The 13,370-nt window shown below is 42.6% G+C and overlaps 1 protein-coding gene across 1 annotated transcript in view; it reads left to right on the forward strand.

Annotated features, from left to right (window-relative positions):
* The window catches only part of usp48 (ubiquitin specific peptidase 48), a 142,347-nt gene extending 135,632 nt beyond the window's left edge, over positions 1-6,715 (forward strand). Inside the window, exons 25-27 of the mRNA XM_078239187.1 lie at positions 1,619-1,667; positions 1,968-1,994; positions 5,707-6,715. Coding sequence (XP_078095313.1) covers positions 1,619-1,667; positions 1,968-1,994; positions 5,707-5,729 — 99 coding nt within the window. The 3' untranslated portion in view covers positions 5,730-6,715. The remainder of the gene's footprint in view (positions 1-1,618; positions 1,668-1,967; positions 1,995-5,706) is intronic.
* Positions 6,716-13,370: the final 6,655 nt, after the last annotated feature.

Here is a 13,370-nt window from a genome sequence, read left to right on the forward strand (position 1 = left end):
CTTAACTATTTTCACTAATTCTTGTACAATTCCATGCATTCTCCATGGTTCATTCAATAGTCACACAATAGGGTATCTGGCAAAGGGCTAAATGTACAATGCCCAGACTTTTTCATAGAATCCCTACAGTGCAAAAGGAGGCCATCTGGCCCATTGAGTCTGCACTAACAACAATTCCACCTAGGCCCTATCCCCAAAACCCCACATATTTACCCTGCTAATCCCTCTAACATACACACCCTGGGACTCTAAGAGGCAATTTAGTGTGGCCAATCAACCTAACCTGCACACCTTTGGACTGTGGGAGGAAACAGGAGCAATGCGGAGGTTGTCCCACAACCCAGGTTGTCCCGTAATGCCGAATCCCCCAAAGAGGAATACCTCACCTTGTAATCTGTTAAGTGTGTGGGAAGTTGTGGACTGTTCTTCAGTAATGTTTAGTGGGTAACTAACAGAAATACCTGACACTCACTTCCAAATGAACACTTAATAATTTATTTATTTAACTAGCAGAGAACTTTAAGTAAACAAGTAACATACCAAATAAAATAAGATTCTACTGGACTGCTGTTCAAATAAATACAATGCCCATTCATTAACAAAGAAAGTAATAATAGAATTTAGTCACTCTCAAAAAAAATATACAACCAGGTTTGTGTGTTTCGGAACCTTCTGGAGTTTCTCGGTTGATTTCTCTAAGTTCTTTCTGATTTGGTACCTTTCACTATTAGATGGTGCGTTCTCTTAAGACATATATAAAGCTGGCAGAGTTGAGAGCCGAGGACCCTTAGCTCTTGGCAACTGGCATTTGCTCTCTCCCCCTCAAGCTTGAGAGTTGGCAGTTGCTATCCCCTGTTTTCCCCCCTTGCACTCTCTTTTATACCTGTGATGACCTATCAATTTTCTGACAATAGGATTGGTCTGATTTTATCAACAACATCACAATCAAATCTTATAGGTTCTTGGTAGCCTACTTTAAATTGATTGGGCAAAATTCAAACAAGAACAGGTTGCCTTGTCAAGACAACTGCTTGACTTTTTGATATAAATGTTTCAGCTGGGACTTTGGATTTACTTTGCGTTCTAAACCTCCAAGCACTGAAACAAAACACCAGCTTTTAAAGGGACCACACATGTTTTTTTCCCTCTAGGATTTTTAACATCTTTACCAATAACAAATTCTAACTTCACAAACTCAACTTTGCAACACTTTCTGTGCCTGAGACATCCCTTTGCAATCAGTGCCATAATTTTCATCAACTTTATAACCTTCTATCAGAAACAATATCCATTTAGTTCCCTTTAGCCCTTAAAAATCCATGTTGAGTGTCTCTGATTGTCCCAATCCTGTATTATAGACTTTAGGAGTTTAACCACAAGCCAGGTAAGACAGACTGCCCTGTTATTTCCTGCGTATTCCTGTAGTACAAAAGTATATGATTTTTGTATTTCAAATTGTTCTTAAAAATATGTTTAAAATTCCTGTGCAAATCACAAAATAATACCTGGCAGATTTGATCCGAGCAGAATTTTAATTCCTCATTAAATGTAACTTGTGTTTTATGTGGAAATTTATGGCAAGCAGTTAAATTATGTTTTGTTGTCTTTTGTACTTAAGGCTGATGAACCAATTGCTGATTATACAGCAATGGATGATATAATGCAAGGTAGGAGATTCTGGATGTTTTCCTAGAACTTATAAATTTACCTTAATTTAAAATAAATAACAGTTGAAGAATCTAACTTGATTTCATGTGTAAAGTGGTTAATGATCATTTTAATATATGGATTATTTATAGCTAAAATACCAATAGAATCTCTGAACACATAAATAAGTCACACATACAAATATGATTTAATGTTTCATTGTTTGATAAAATTTGGTCTTAAAATGCACTTGATTTCGCTGCAGAATTTTACAGTGTTAAGGTTTTTATTTATAGCAATTCACTTTTATTTTTCCCCAGTATGTATGCCTGAAGAGGGTTTTAAAGGTGAGTCTTGTATATTTATTTCAAAAGGAGTTTGTAACTTCTGCCTGCTAGCTTATTTGGGTGCTTTACTATTCTAGACATTGGTAATGAAATGCCAGTTTAGCAGTACACCAGGTTCTGGATATCAATATACAAGGGGCAGCATGGTGGCACAGTGGTTAGCACTGCTGCCTCACAACACCAGGGACCTGGGTTCGATTTCCGACTTGGGTGACTGTCTGTGTGGAGTTTGCATGTTCTCCCCATGTCTGTGTGGGTTTCCTCCGGGTGCTCCAGTTTTCTCCCACTGTCCGAAAGACGTGCTGGTTAGGTGCATTGGCCATGCTAAATTCTCCCTCGGTGTACCCGAACAGGCGCCGGAGTGTGGAGACTAGGGGATTTTCACAGTAACTTCATTGCAATGTTAATGTAAGCCTATTTGTGACACTATTAAGTTTGAACCTAAGCAAGATATCAATCTTGCAAAACCAAGTTTTGCTATTGATATTTCAGTTATCAATATGCTAAGTAAAATATAAATAGGAGCAGGAGTAGACCATACAGCCCCTTCAGCCTGCTCCATTATTCATGTGACTTTTATCTTGGCCTCAGTCCACTTTTCTCATGTTCCCTTTGGCACTTGAGTCCTTTGAAGTTTAAGAATGTCTATCTCGGTTATGAACGTATTCAGCAATTCTGCTTCCACTGCTCTCTCTATGCCGAAGATTCACAACCCGCGGAAGAAATTCTCCCGCATCCCGGTCTTAAATGGCAGACCCCTTAGGTGTAAAGCCCTAGTTCTGGATTCTCCCCACGACATCCTCTTAGCATCCACTCTTTCAAGCCTCCTCAGAATCTTGCATTTCAATAAAATCACCCCTCATTCTTCTAAACTGCAGTGCGTATAAGCCCAACCTGATCAACCTTTCCTTATAAGTCAACCCCTTCATCCTAGGAATTAAGCTAGTGAACCTTCTTTAAATGGTCTCCAATGTAAGTATATCCATCCCCAAGTAAGGAGGCCAAAACTATACATAGTACTCTAGATGTGGTCTCATCAACACTGTACAGTAGTAGCAAGACTTCCCTACCAATGCACAAAGCTACTAAGTATGCTAGTGATTGTTGTACCATCAACATCATAGAACAGCACAGTACAGGCCCTTTGGCCCTCGATGTTGTGCCGAGTTTTGTCCGAAACCAAGATCAAGCTATCCCACTCCCTATCATTCTGGTGTGGTCCATATGCCTATCCAATAACCGCTTGAAAGTTCCTAAAGTGTCCGACTCCACTATCACAGCAGGCAGTCCATTCCACACCGCACTCTCTGAGTAAAGAACCTACCTCAGACATCCCTCCTATATCTCCCACCATGAACCTTATAGTTATGCCCCCTAGTAACAGCTACATCCACCCGAGGAAATAGTCTCTGAACGTCCATTCTATCCATCCCCCTCATCATCTTATAAACCTCTATTAAGTCGCCTCTCAACCTCCTCCGCTCTAAAGAGAAAAGCCCTAGCTCCCTCAACCTTTCCTCATAAGACCTACCCTCCAAACCAGGCAGCATCCTGGTAAATCTCCTTTGCACTCTCTCCAATGCTTCCACATCCTTCTTATAGTGAGGTGACCAGAACTGCACACAATATTCCAAATGTGGTCTCACCAAGGTCCTGTACAGTTGCAGCATAACCCCACGGCTCTTAAACTCAAACCCCCTGTTAATAAATGCTAACACACTATAGGCCTTCTTCACAGCTCTATCCCTTGAGTGGCAACCTTCAGAGATCTGTGGATATGAACCCCAAGATCTCTCTGTTCCTCCACATTCCTCAGAACCCTGCCGTTGACACTGTAATCCGCATTCAAATTTGTCCCACCAAAATGAATCACCTCGCACTTATCAGGTTTAAACTCCATCTGCCATTTTTTGGCCCAGCTCTGCATCCTATCAATGTCTCTTTGCAGCCTACAACAGTCCCCCACCTCATCCACTACTCCACCAATCTTTGTGTCATCAGCAAATTTACTGATCCACCCTTCAGCCCCCTCCTCCAAGTCATTGATAAAAATCACAAATATAGAGGACCCAGCACTGATCCCTGTGGTACACCGTGTAACTGGTCTCCAGTCTGAAAATTTTCCATCCACCACCACCCTCTGTCTTCTATGAGATACAGTAAGAGTTTTAACAACACCAGGTTAAAGTCCAACAGGTTTATTTGGTAGCAAATGCCATTAGCTTTCGGAGCGCTGCTCCTTCATCAGATGGAGTGGATATCTGCCAGTGGATATCAGCATTTGCTACCAAATAAAACTGTTGGACTTTAACCTGGTTTGTTAAAACTCTTACTATGTTTACCCCAGTCCAACGCCGGCATCTCCACATCATGACTTCTATGAGATAGCCAGTTACTTATCCAATCGGCCAACCTTCCCTCTATCCCACACCTCCTTACTTTATTCATGAGCCGACCATGGGGGACCTTATCAAATGCCTTACTAAAATCCATGTATATGACATCAACTGCCCTACCTTTACCGACACACTTCGTTACCTCCTCAAAAAATTCAATCAAATTTGTGAGGCAAGACTTACCCTTCACAAATCCGTGTTGACTATCCCAGATTAAGCTGCATCTGTCTAAATGGTCATAAATCCCATCCCTCAGGACCTTTTCCATTAACTTACCGACCACCGAAGTAAGACTAACTGGTCTATAATTACCAGGGTCATTCCTATTTCCTTTCTTGAACAGAGGAACAGCATTCGCCACTCTCCAGTCCTCTGGCACTATCCCCGTGGACAGTGAGGACCCAAAGATCAAAGCCAAAGGCTCTGCAATCTCATCCCTTGCCTCCCAAAGAATCCTAGGATATATCTCATCTGGCCCAGGGGACTTATCGACCCTCAGGTTTTTCAAAATTGCTAATACATCTTCCCTCAGAACATCTACCTCCTCCAGCCTAAGAGCCTGTATCACACACTCATCTTCAAAAACATGGCCCCTCTCCTTGGTGAACACTGAAGAAAAGTATTCATTCATCGCCTCCCCTATCTCTTCTGACTCCAGGCACAAGTTCCCACTACTGTCCTTGACCGGCCCTAACCTCACCCTGGTCATTCTTTTATTTCTCACATAAGAGTAAAAAGCCTTGGGGTTTTCCTTGATCTGACCTGCCAAGAACTTCTCATGCCCCCTCCTAGCTCTCCTAAGCCCTTTTTTTAGCTCATTCCTTGCTAACTTGTAACCCTCAATCGACCCAACTAAACCTCGTTTTCTCATCCTTACATACGCTTCCTTTTTCTTCTTGACAAGACATTCAACCTCTTTTGTGAACCATCGTTCCCTCAATCGGCCATTTCCTCCCTGCCTGACAGGGACATACCTATCAGGGACACGCAGTATTTGTTCCTTGAACAAGCTCCACTTTTCATTTGTGCCTTTCCCTGACAGTTTCTGTTCCCATCTTATGCTCCCTAATTCTTGCCTAATCGCATCATAATTACCCCTCCCCCAATTATAAACCTTGCCCTGCCGTATGGCCCTATCCCTCTCCATTGCAATAATGAAAGACACCGAATTGTGGTGTCACTCTGCTGATGGGCAGGGTTTTCTGATAGACTGCTTGCCTTTCATGCTGCTTATTATATTATTTATACACTGAATTATTAGACCTTGTCTGGCTGGTCACAAAAATGTGTAATCCTCTGTGTGGTTCTTGTTCCAGGTACTGGTCTGTTAGGCCACTGAAGTGATGAAACTTGCTGTAGACAGCTGAGTGGAAGTTGTGCAGTAAGAGGAAGAAGGACAGAGGTGTAGTCACTGAAACATTGCACCGGGCGTACAGAGCATACACTGACTTGGTTTATACTTTTAAAAAGAAAGGACCAGTCTTAAAGTTTGCTTGCATTTCCTGCCTTTTTATGCAAACGTGCACAGTGTCCTGAATTCAGTTGATGGGGCAATAGAGGAAAATGAAACCCCTTTCAATGCTGCCTTGACATGTGATAGTGACCAGATAATTGACTGAAGTTGAGAGAGAATATTCCCCTCAATTCACTGTGTCTAAAAAGATGTTTGAAGCCAAAATGCTGTCTTGATGGCTGTTCTGCTCAAGCAATTTGATGTAAAGTTTCCTCCTTGAGCACCCTCAACTGTTGTTGGCAAGTTGCTTTTGGTCACTAGGCCAATAATTAACTTTTCTCTGTGTGACTTCATCACACACTTAAAGTTGATTTCTGCTTAGAATGACACACCAACGTAACCGTGAATTTGTGTTAATACTGAGTTATATTGTTTAACACACACCAGATTAACAGTCACTACTGCATTTCAAAATGTATAATATGCAAGAACGAGTATGAAACCGAGATCTTAAGCCAGGTTGTTCCTTGCAACTTGGAAGCTGTGTACACAGTGAAATAGTTGCCTGCATTATTACATTAATGTTTCCTGATATATTCGAGTAATATTGTACTAGGACCACTGAAGTGCTGTAAATAAATGCAATGCTTCTTGATTTAATACATTTTACTGTTTTGTTTTTTGATACGGCCTTTTGCTTGGAAAAGAATTGAAAGTGTGCTGAAATAGGTTTTTTCAAATCCTGTTAAAAGGGTTGTGCAAATTGCGTTTGTTGTAGAAATGCTGTGGTAAGAATGCTATCTTGATAAATCCACTAGAATTGTTATATTGCTTATCTTTACTGTACCAAATAAAAGAGCAGATGGTTATAGAAAATGAGATGTGAATTTTTTATAAGGTGAGGCCTGAAGGTGCTCACTGAACAACTGGCTGCATCTCATGACAGGGCATCATCTGTGATGGGTAAATATTGAATTGTGACAGTCATAAAACTGCTACATATGAAGTGATTTTATCCCAGATTGGAAAGTGTCATTGAGGTTTCAGTTATACCATCAGTGAAGCCAGTGTGAACTTACTGAATTCTGTCTTCACCCTGCGTGTAGTACATGTGGCCACCCCTCATTCCTAAATCCTTAATCTGCTAATATGTCAGAAGACATCATTGACCATTTGCCTGGCAATTGAGCAGTTGCCAATGCTAAATTGGAAATCAGTGTGTTATGGACAGGAAAAGGGGGTTGATTTAAACAGCCCTGATTCCTCCTCTCTCCAACCATCCATTAGTAGAAAGGTGTTTAGATTTTCTTCCCCCTTTATTGTTGATTTTCTTGTCTCTTATCATTATTTCACTGACTCAGTGAGGCGGACAGTCCCAAGGGACTGTCACTTCTGGGGCAAAGGGACCAAAGGATATTGGGGGGGCGGGGGGGGAGGAGGAGGCGGCAGGATCAGGCTCGTGAGTTGGATGATTAGCCATGATCATATTGAATGGTGGAGTACGCTTGAAGGGCTGAATGGCCTCCTCCTAGTTTCTATGTTCCTATAAGCAGTGGCTTGTTTTCCCAAACCCTCAGTTTTGGTGTGATCCAATTTTCTATTAATAACCCCGCAGCAAACTTGCATTAGGATAAATTCAGAGGGTTACTTTATTTACACAAATGTGGGAGGAGGCTCGCAACGTAGCCTCCTTTTCACTCAGCCAATAGAAGAGGGGGATAAAGAGAGAGAGGTTTGAAGAGCAAAGACCACAGAAAAGTACTCTAGTTTCATGTGAGGCCAGAATCAAAGTCCAATGGTGAATTCCTTCACAAGAGGGCAGCAGGCTGATCTGATGCTGGGTAACTCGCTTTGCTGATAAGAGTTATCAGCACGGGGCGGCACGGTAGCGCAGTGGTTAGCACTGCTGCTTCACAGCTCCAGAGTCCCAGGTTCGATTCCCGGCTCGGGTCACTGTCTGTGTGGAGTTTGCACATTCTCATCGTGTCTGCGTGGGTTTCCTCCGGGTGCTCCGGTTTCCTCCCACAGTCCAAAGATGTGCGGGTTAGGCTGATTGGCCAGGTTAAAAAAATTGCCCCTTAGAATCCTAAAAAAAATGCGTAGGTTAGAGGGATTAGCGGGTAAATATGTGGGGGAGGGCCTGGGTAGGATTGTGGTCGGTGCAGACTCGATGGGCCGAATGGCCTCCTTCTGCACTGTAGGGTTTCTATGATTCTATGAGTTGACTTTCATGATGCGATAGGCAGGCAGAGGTGAAACAGTCCTTTAGGTGATGGTACGGAAGATCTGAAGTTCCAGTAGAAACAGTATCGATGGGGCCAGACATTGAAACCCAGACAGAGCCCATTTTCTATGTTACTGCTTGATAGATGGGATGGTGGCTGACTGAGCTGTGTAACTCCACCAGGCAATATGACAGGTTCCACCAGCTAAGCATGACTCACACTTTGGTTTGAACAAAGGGTTATATCTCTCTGTCTGGATTGCTGAGATTGTTACAATTCCATCTGTTAAAAATTTGAAAGGTTGCATGGTTCTTTGTCCTAGCAGACTAGTAGTCTCTGGTTGACCAACCTGGGTTCCAAACAGCTTCTAACTCTCCCTCTGAAGGAACTACGTGACCTGTCGAAATCAGTCGCAAACCAGACCATTCGAAAGAGTCATAAAATTTCAGGACACTGTATTAGGCCCAGATTAAAAATAAACAAAAGGCCATTATATCATTTTAGCAGCAACAAAAGGACATCTACTCAGGCAGCTCAGTGCCACAATGAAAAAAACAACAGGGCTGCATATAACTGCAGAGAACATGTTTAAAATACCTTTCTTAAAGGCACAATAGTGTTACAATGAGTAGCCTACAACTGGGCCATTTCTGAGGGCAGTTAAGGAGTCAACCACATCGCTGTGAGCCTGAAGTCACATACAGGCTGGACTGTTAAGGACGGCTGATTTCCCTCCATGAAGGCGATTAGTGAGCCGGTTGGGTTTGTACAGCAATTATTATTGAGAGCAGGTTTATAAATGAACGTTTCTCCAGCTGCTGTGCAGGATTTGAACTCGCACTGCTAGACCATTAGTCCAGCCTCCCGGCATTGCTAGTGTAGTAACATTACCAAATCCTTGAACATTTGCCAAGTTAACCCTTAAGGGGATGCTTCACTCAGGTTTTTTTGAGAACTGCGATAAACTAAATTAAGAAAGCTAAATTGCATTTAGATTTTTTACTTTAATTTGGCTGTGCTATCTCCCTGAAGTACAGATGTGTTGCTGTCTCCTTGGAAACCCTGATGTGTTGCCTGCTCAGTATTACTGAACCATCAGGGATTCTCAATTGTGTAATTCAGTTCCTGCAAACATTGTGTCATGGAGCAGTCAGTTTCTGGTCTGCATCCTTGTACTCGATACACAGTGTGTTCCCAATCCTGGAAGCGATATCAAACCGGGGGCACCAATTTAAGGAAAGGAGTAGGAGATTTAGAAAGGGATTTGAGGGAAATCTTTTTCCCGTGGTGGGAATCTGGAAATGGAAGGGTGGTAGAGGTGGAAACCCTCAACATTTCAGAAGTATTTAGATGAATACTTGAAACACCATAGCATACAAGGCTCCTGACCCAGTGCTGGAAAATGGGATTAGAATAGATCGATGTTTGATGGCTGGTGCAAACACTGTGGGACGGAGGGCCTCTTTCTGTTCTGTAAGTTCTGTGACTCTAAGACAGATCACCTATCAAAAGTGAGAATAGTTGTACCTCAAACACACTAGAAAAATTAATCAGCTCCGATCCCGTGTAGCAATGAGTGCAGGTGAAGAGGCCTCAAAAACAGGAGTTGGGGAACTGTGGTGAGCATTTGAAGAGCTAGTTGGATGATGTGAAGTTGCATAGAGGAGTAAGGGTGGGAGGAACCCTTCGAGTAATCAATAAGGATTGGAGAATGTGTTGGGAATTGCTGGGTTAATTTGGCTCCTTCACTGGCAAAGATACTGGAGTTGGTAATAAAAGAGCAAGCAGCCACAATAGTAGCAAGAAATGTTACCTCATTAGCCTGTTCCTGGCATTTCTATTGCCATTTCTCTAATTAGTCCATCTTACAACAAAACGTGGTTAGTGTTGTTGTCCCGTCCTTTAATCTGCTCTGGCTATTTTAATCCCGCAACAATAACTCATTATCCCCTCCCCCTTGTTTCCAGTTGGAAGTGGGAATATTACGAGGGGCATCAATTATTATTCAAGGTGACTGGGATAATCGGTGGAGGCAGTACTAGCATTACCTGCTAGCAAAAACCTAGCTGCTGATGCACAGGTATCAACCAGGACTTATTGGTTCACCATTTCATAGTCTGGATGTAAATTTCTGTGCAGCTGCTTTTTTGTATAACAAACATCATTTTATGTTCATTGAAGCAATGGTAGGAATTCTACCTGAGCTGTGAGAGACTGTCAAGTGATTCAACTTCCTCCTCCTGGGCAGGTTTTCTTTGTTTGAAAGGCACCTTTGATAAGAAATAAAAACTAAAAATGCTGGGGAAACTCCAATCTGGCAGCATCTGTGGCACAAGAAGCAGTTAAATGTTTCGAGTCCAACATGACTCGTCATCAAAAGCTTTGCTGATGGGATGGACGGGTCCAGTAGTAAACAATATGGAAATCAGCACCCAACGATCTTGATAAAGATGTGAAAAAAGAAAGGGATTGTTGGCACAGTGGTTCGTACTGCTGCCTCGCAGCGCCATGGACCCGGGTTCAATTCTGACCTTGGGTGACTCTGGAGTTTGCACGTTCTCCCGTGTTCGTGTGGGTTTCCTTTGGTTGCTCCGGTTTCCTCCCACAGTCCAAAGCTGTGCAGGTTAGGTGGATTGGCCATGGTAAATGTGTGGGGTTACGGGGATAGGGCAGGGAGTTGATGCAGGCTCGATGGGTCGAATGGCCTCCTGCATTGTGAAGATTCTATGAATGAACAATGTTCTGAATCCAAACAAACAAATAAAAGGCTGGAAAAGTGAAAATTTGATTCATTTGTCTGGAACTAATTTTCCCCTGTCACCTATACAAACACATTCACCAATCCTTTTTGATTGTAAGGGTTCCTCCCGTCCTTACTCCTCCATACAGCTCTCACCATACTGGAGCAAAACCTTACCTCCAATAAATGAATTGAAACCCTTCCGCAGACCACTGTATTTTTGCATCAAATCAGTTTGTATTTGTTTAGCTCAATAATTGATTGCAGTCAGCTAAAGAATGGTCCAAACATGCTTAATTCTTGTAGTGTGCTGGCGTCCCGATTTGGATGCATTACTGCATCCAAAGAAGCTTAGCTGGAGACTCTGAGGGTAGCACAGTGGTTAGCACTGCTGCTTCAGCGCCAGGGACCCAGGTTCGATTCCTGTCTTGGGTCACTGTCTGTGCGGAGTCTGCATGTTCTTCCCGTGTCTGCATGGGTTTCCTCCCACAGTCCGAAAGATGTGCTGGTTGGTGTATTGGCTAAATTCTCCCTCAGTGTACCCGAACAGGTGCCAGAGTGTGACAACCAGGGGATTTTCACAGTAACTTCATTGCAGTGTTAACGTAAGCCTACTTGTGACTAATAAATAAACTCTGACAAACACTCATCCAGACTTGAAACTGGCTGAATGGAGATTTAACTTTTAATATGCTGAAAGATCTTCAATCAAGCAAACCTGATTTTTGGTTGAAGTTTTTTACACGATGCTGGGATTTCTTGTGGTCAGTGGCCTGGAATTTGTCAAAGGACACAAGGTGTCAGAGTTAACAGCTTGTCCTTAGCTGGGAAGAGTTCTTTACAGACTTGGGAGTCTGTGTTCCTTAGCTGGGCATTGAAATGTAAACAATATGCACTTAAAGGGTCTAGGGATGATGTGGCCTGAGGTGGCCAATGCCACTATTCTGCATGCATTTGATTGGCCTAATTCATTGGCTGGATGACAGAGAATCTTCCGGAAGAGAGTGGAGATTAATGGCTAAAGACACATGTGAACCTTTGTTTGGGGCAGCCATAACTCGAAGAGGCCATCCATCGCAAGAAGTCTTAAACCCTGAAGAATGCTTCAGAGAAGGAGAAGATAGATTCTACATCGAGGATATTTCTTAGCCAAGGTTTTCCTAAACTCGGTCTTATCTATTTTCAGTTAAATAGTTAAAGTTGATGTTCAGTTAAAGTGCAGTTTAAGAGTTAAAGCTCAGTAAGAAGTCAATGAGTTGCAACTGTTTATGTTTGAGTTGGTACTAGAAATGTTAAATAAAGAAATAATTGAATTACTGTCCTTGTTTGTCTCATTCAATTGGAATGCTGGGAAGGTGTTTAAATTAAAGCGGTGTAACAAAACATTGGCTCTATTGTCTCTCCACAGAGGCTGTCAGACCTGCTGAGATTTTCCAGCATTTTCTGTTTTTGTTTCAGATTCCAGCAGCCACAGTAATTTGCCTTTGTCTTAGATGGAGGCTCCCTGGAACTGTACATGACCAGCAATGGTCTCCGATTGTTACGTAGAAAGCAACAGTCTCTGCCGTAACTTGCTGCATTCCGAAAACAGGTTTTATTTGAGACGATGGAATCTTAACTTTCTTCAAAAAGATGTAAAGAATCAAACAGTGTTCTGAATCCGCACAAACTGAAATAAAAGGCTGCAAAAGTGAAACTTGATTTGTTTGCCTAGAAAATATTTAATGCCCTTAAAAGTGAACTCGGAGAGAAACTTCAGAAAACCTCTGCTCCTTTAACAGTATCTCGATCCTAATTGTGTCTCTTTCATCAAAGACATTCTGACCCTCTACACTTTCGCCCCCTACCACAACAGTCTTAGGGTTCTGTGTTTCCTCCTGAACAGAGGCCCATTCACACACCATCCTAACCCCTTCTCAGCTGAACTTGTTCTTCATCGAGCAACTTCTATGTTTCCTTTCCTTCCAAATGAAAGGTATTGTAATGGGAGACTTGTCATGATCTGAGCCTTTTCATGGGCACATGGTGCGTTGTTTGCCCCAATCCTGCTTAATTCCCCTCCCTCAGCATTTGTGATATATTGATGACTATCAGGTTCCCTCCCTCTCATCGGGAATAGGGGATTTAATCAATTTTGTTTCCAATTTCTACCTCTCCCTCACTTTCTCATATCTGCCTCCAATTCTTCCCTTCCTCCACTTCTATAACTTCCTCCCTGCATTTAAATGGTAAACCAATATTCACGGCAAGCCCAGAAACTCCCAATTACCTTGACTACGGTTGCTCCCACCCAGTTTCCTGTAAAGACTTTATTATCCCAGTATTTCCATCTCCATCGCATCTGCCCTGTCATTGCTCCCTTGTATGTCAGTGCTTCTGCTGTGTTTCCCTATTTCTCCAACTGTGGATTTCCCCTCACTGTGATTCACAGAACCTTGGCTCTTTTGTCTCATTTCCTACATCTGTATCCTCATCCCTTTCCCTCCCTCCCAGAGTCACACTAGACTTTCCCTTGATCTTGCCTTCTGCCCCAGTAGTGTCCACATTCAGTGGATCATTCTC

Source organism: Mustelus asterias, chromosome 22 (assembly GCF_964213995.1).
Source record: "Mustelus asterias chromosome 22, sMusAst1.hap1.1, whole genome shotgun sequence".
Classification (NCBI taxonomy): Eukaryota; Metazoa; Chordata; class Chondrichthyes; order Carcharhiniformes; family Triakidae; genus Mustelus; species Mustelus asterias.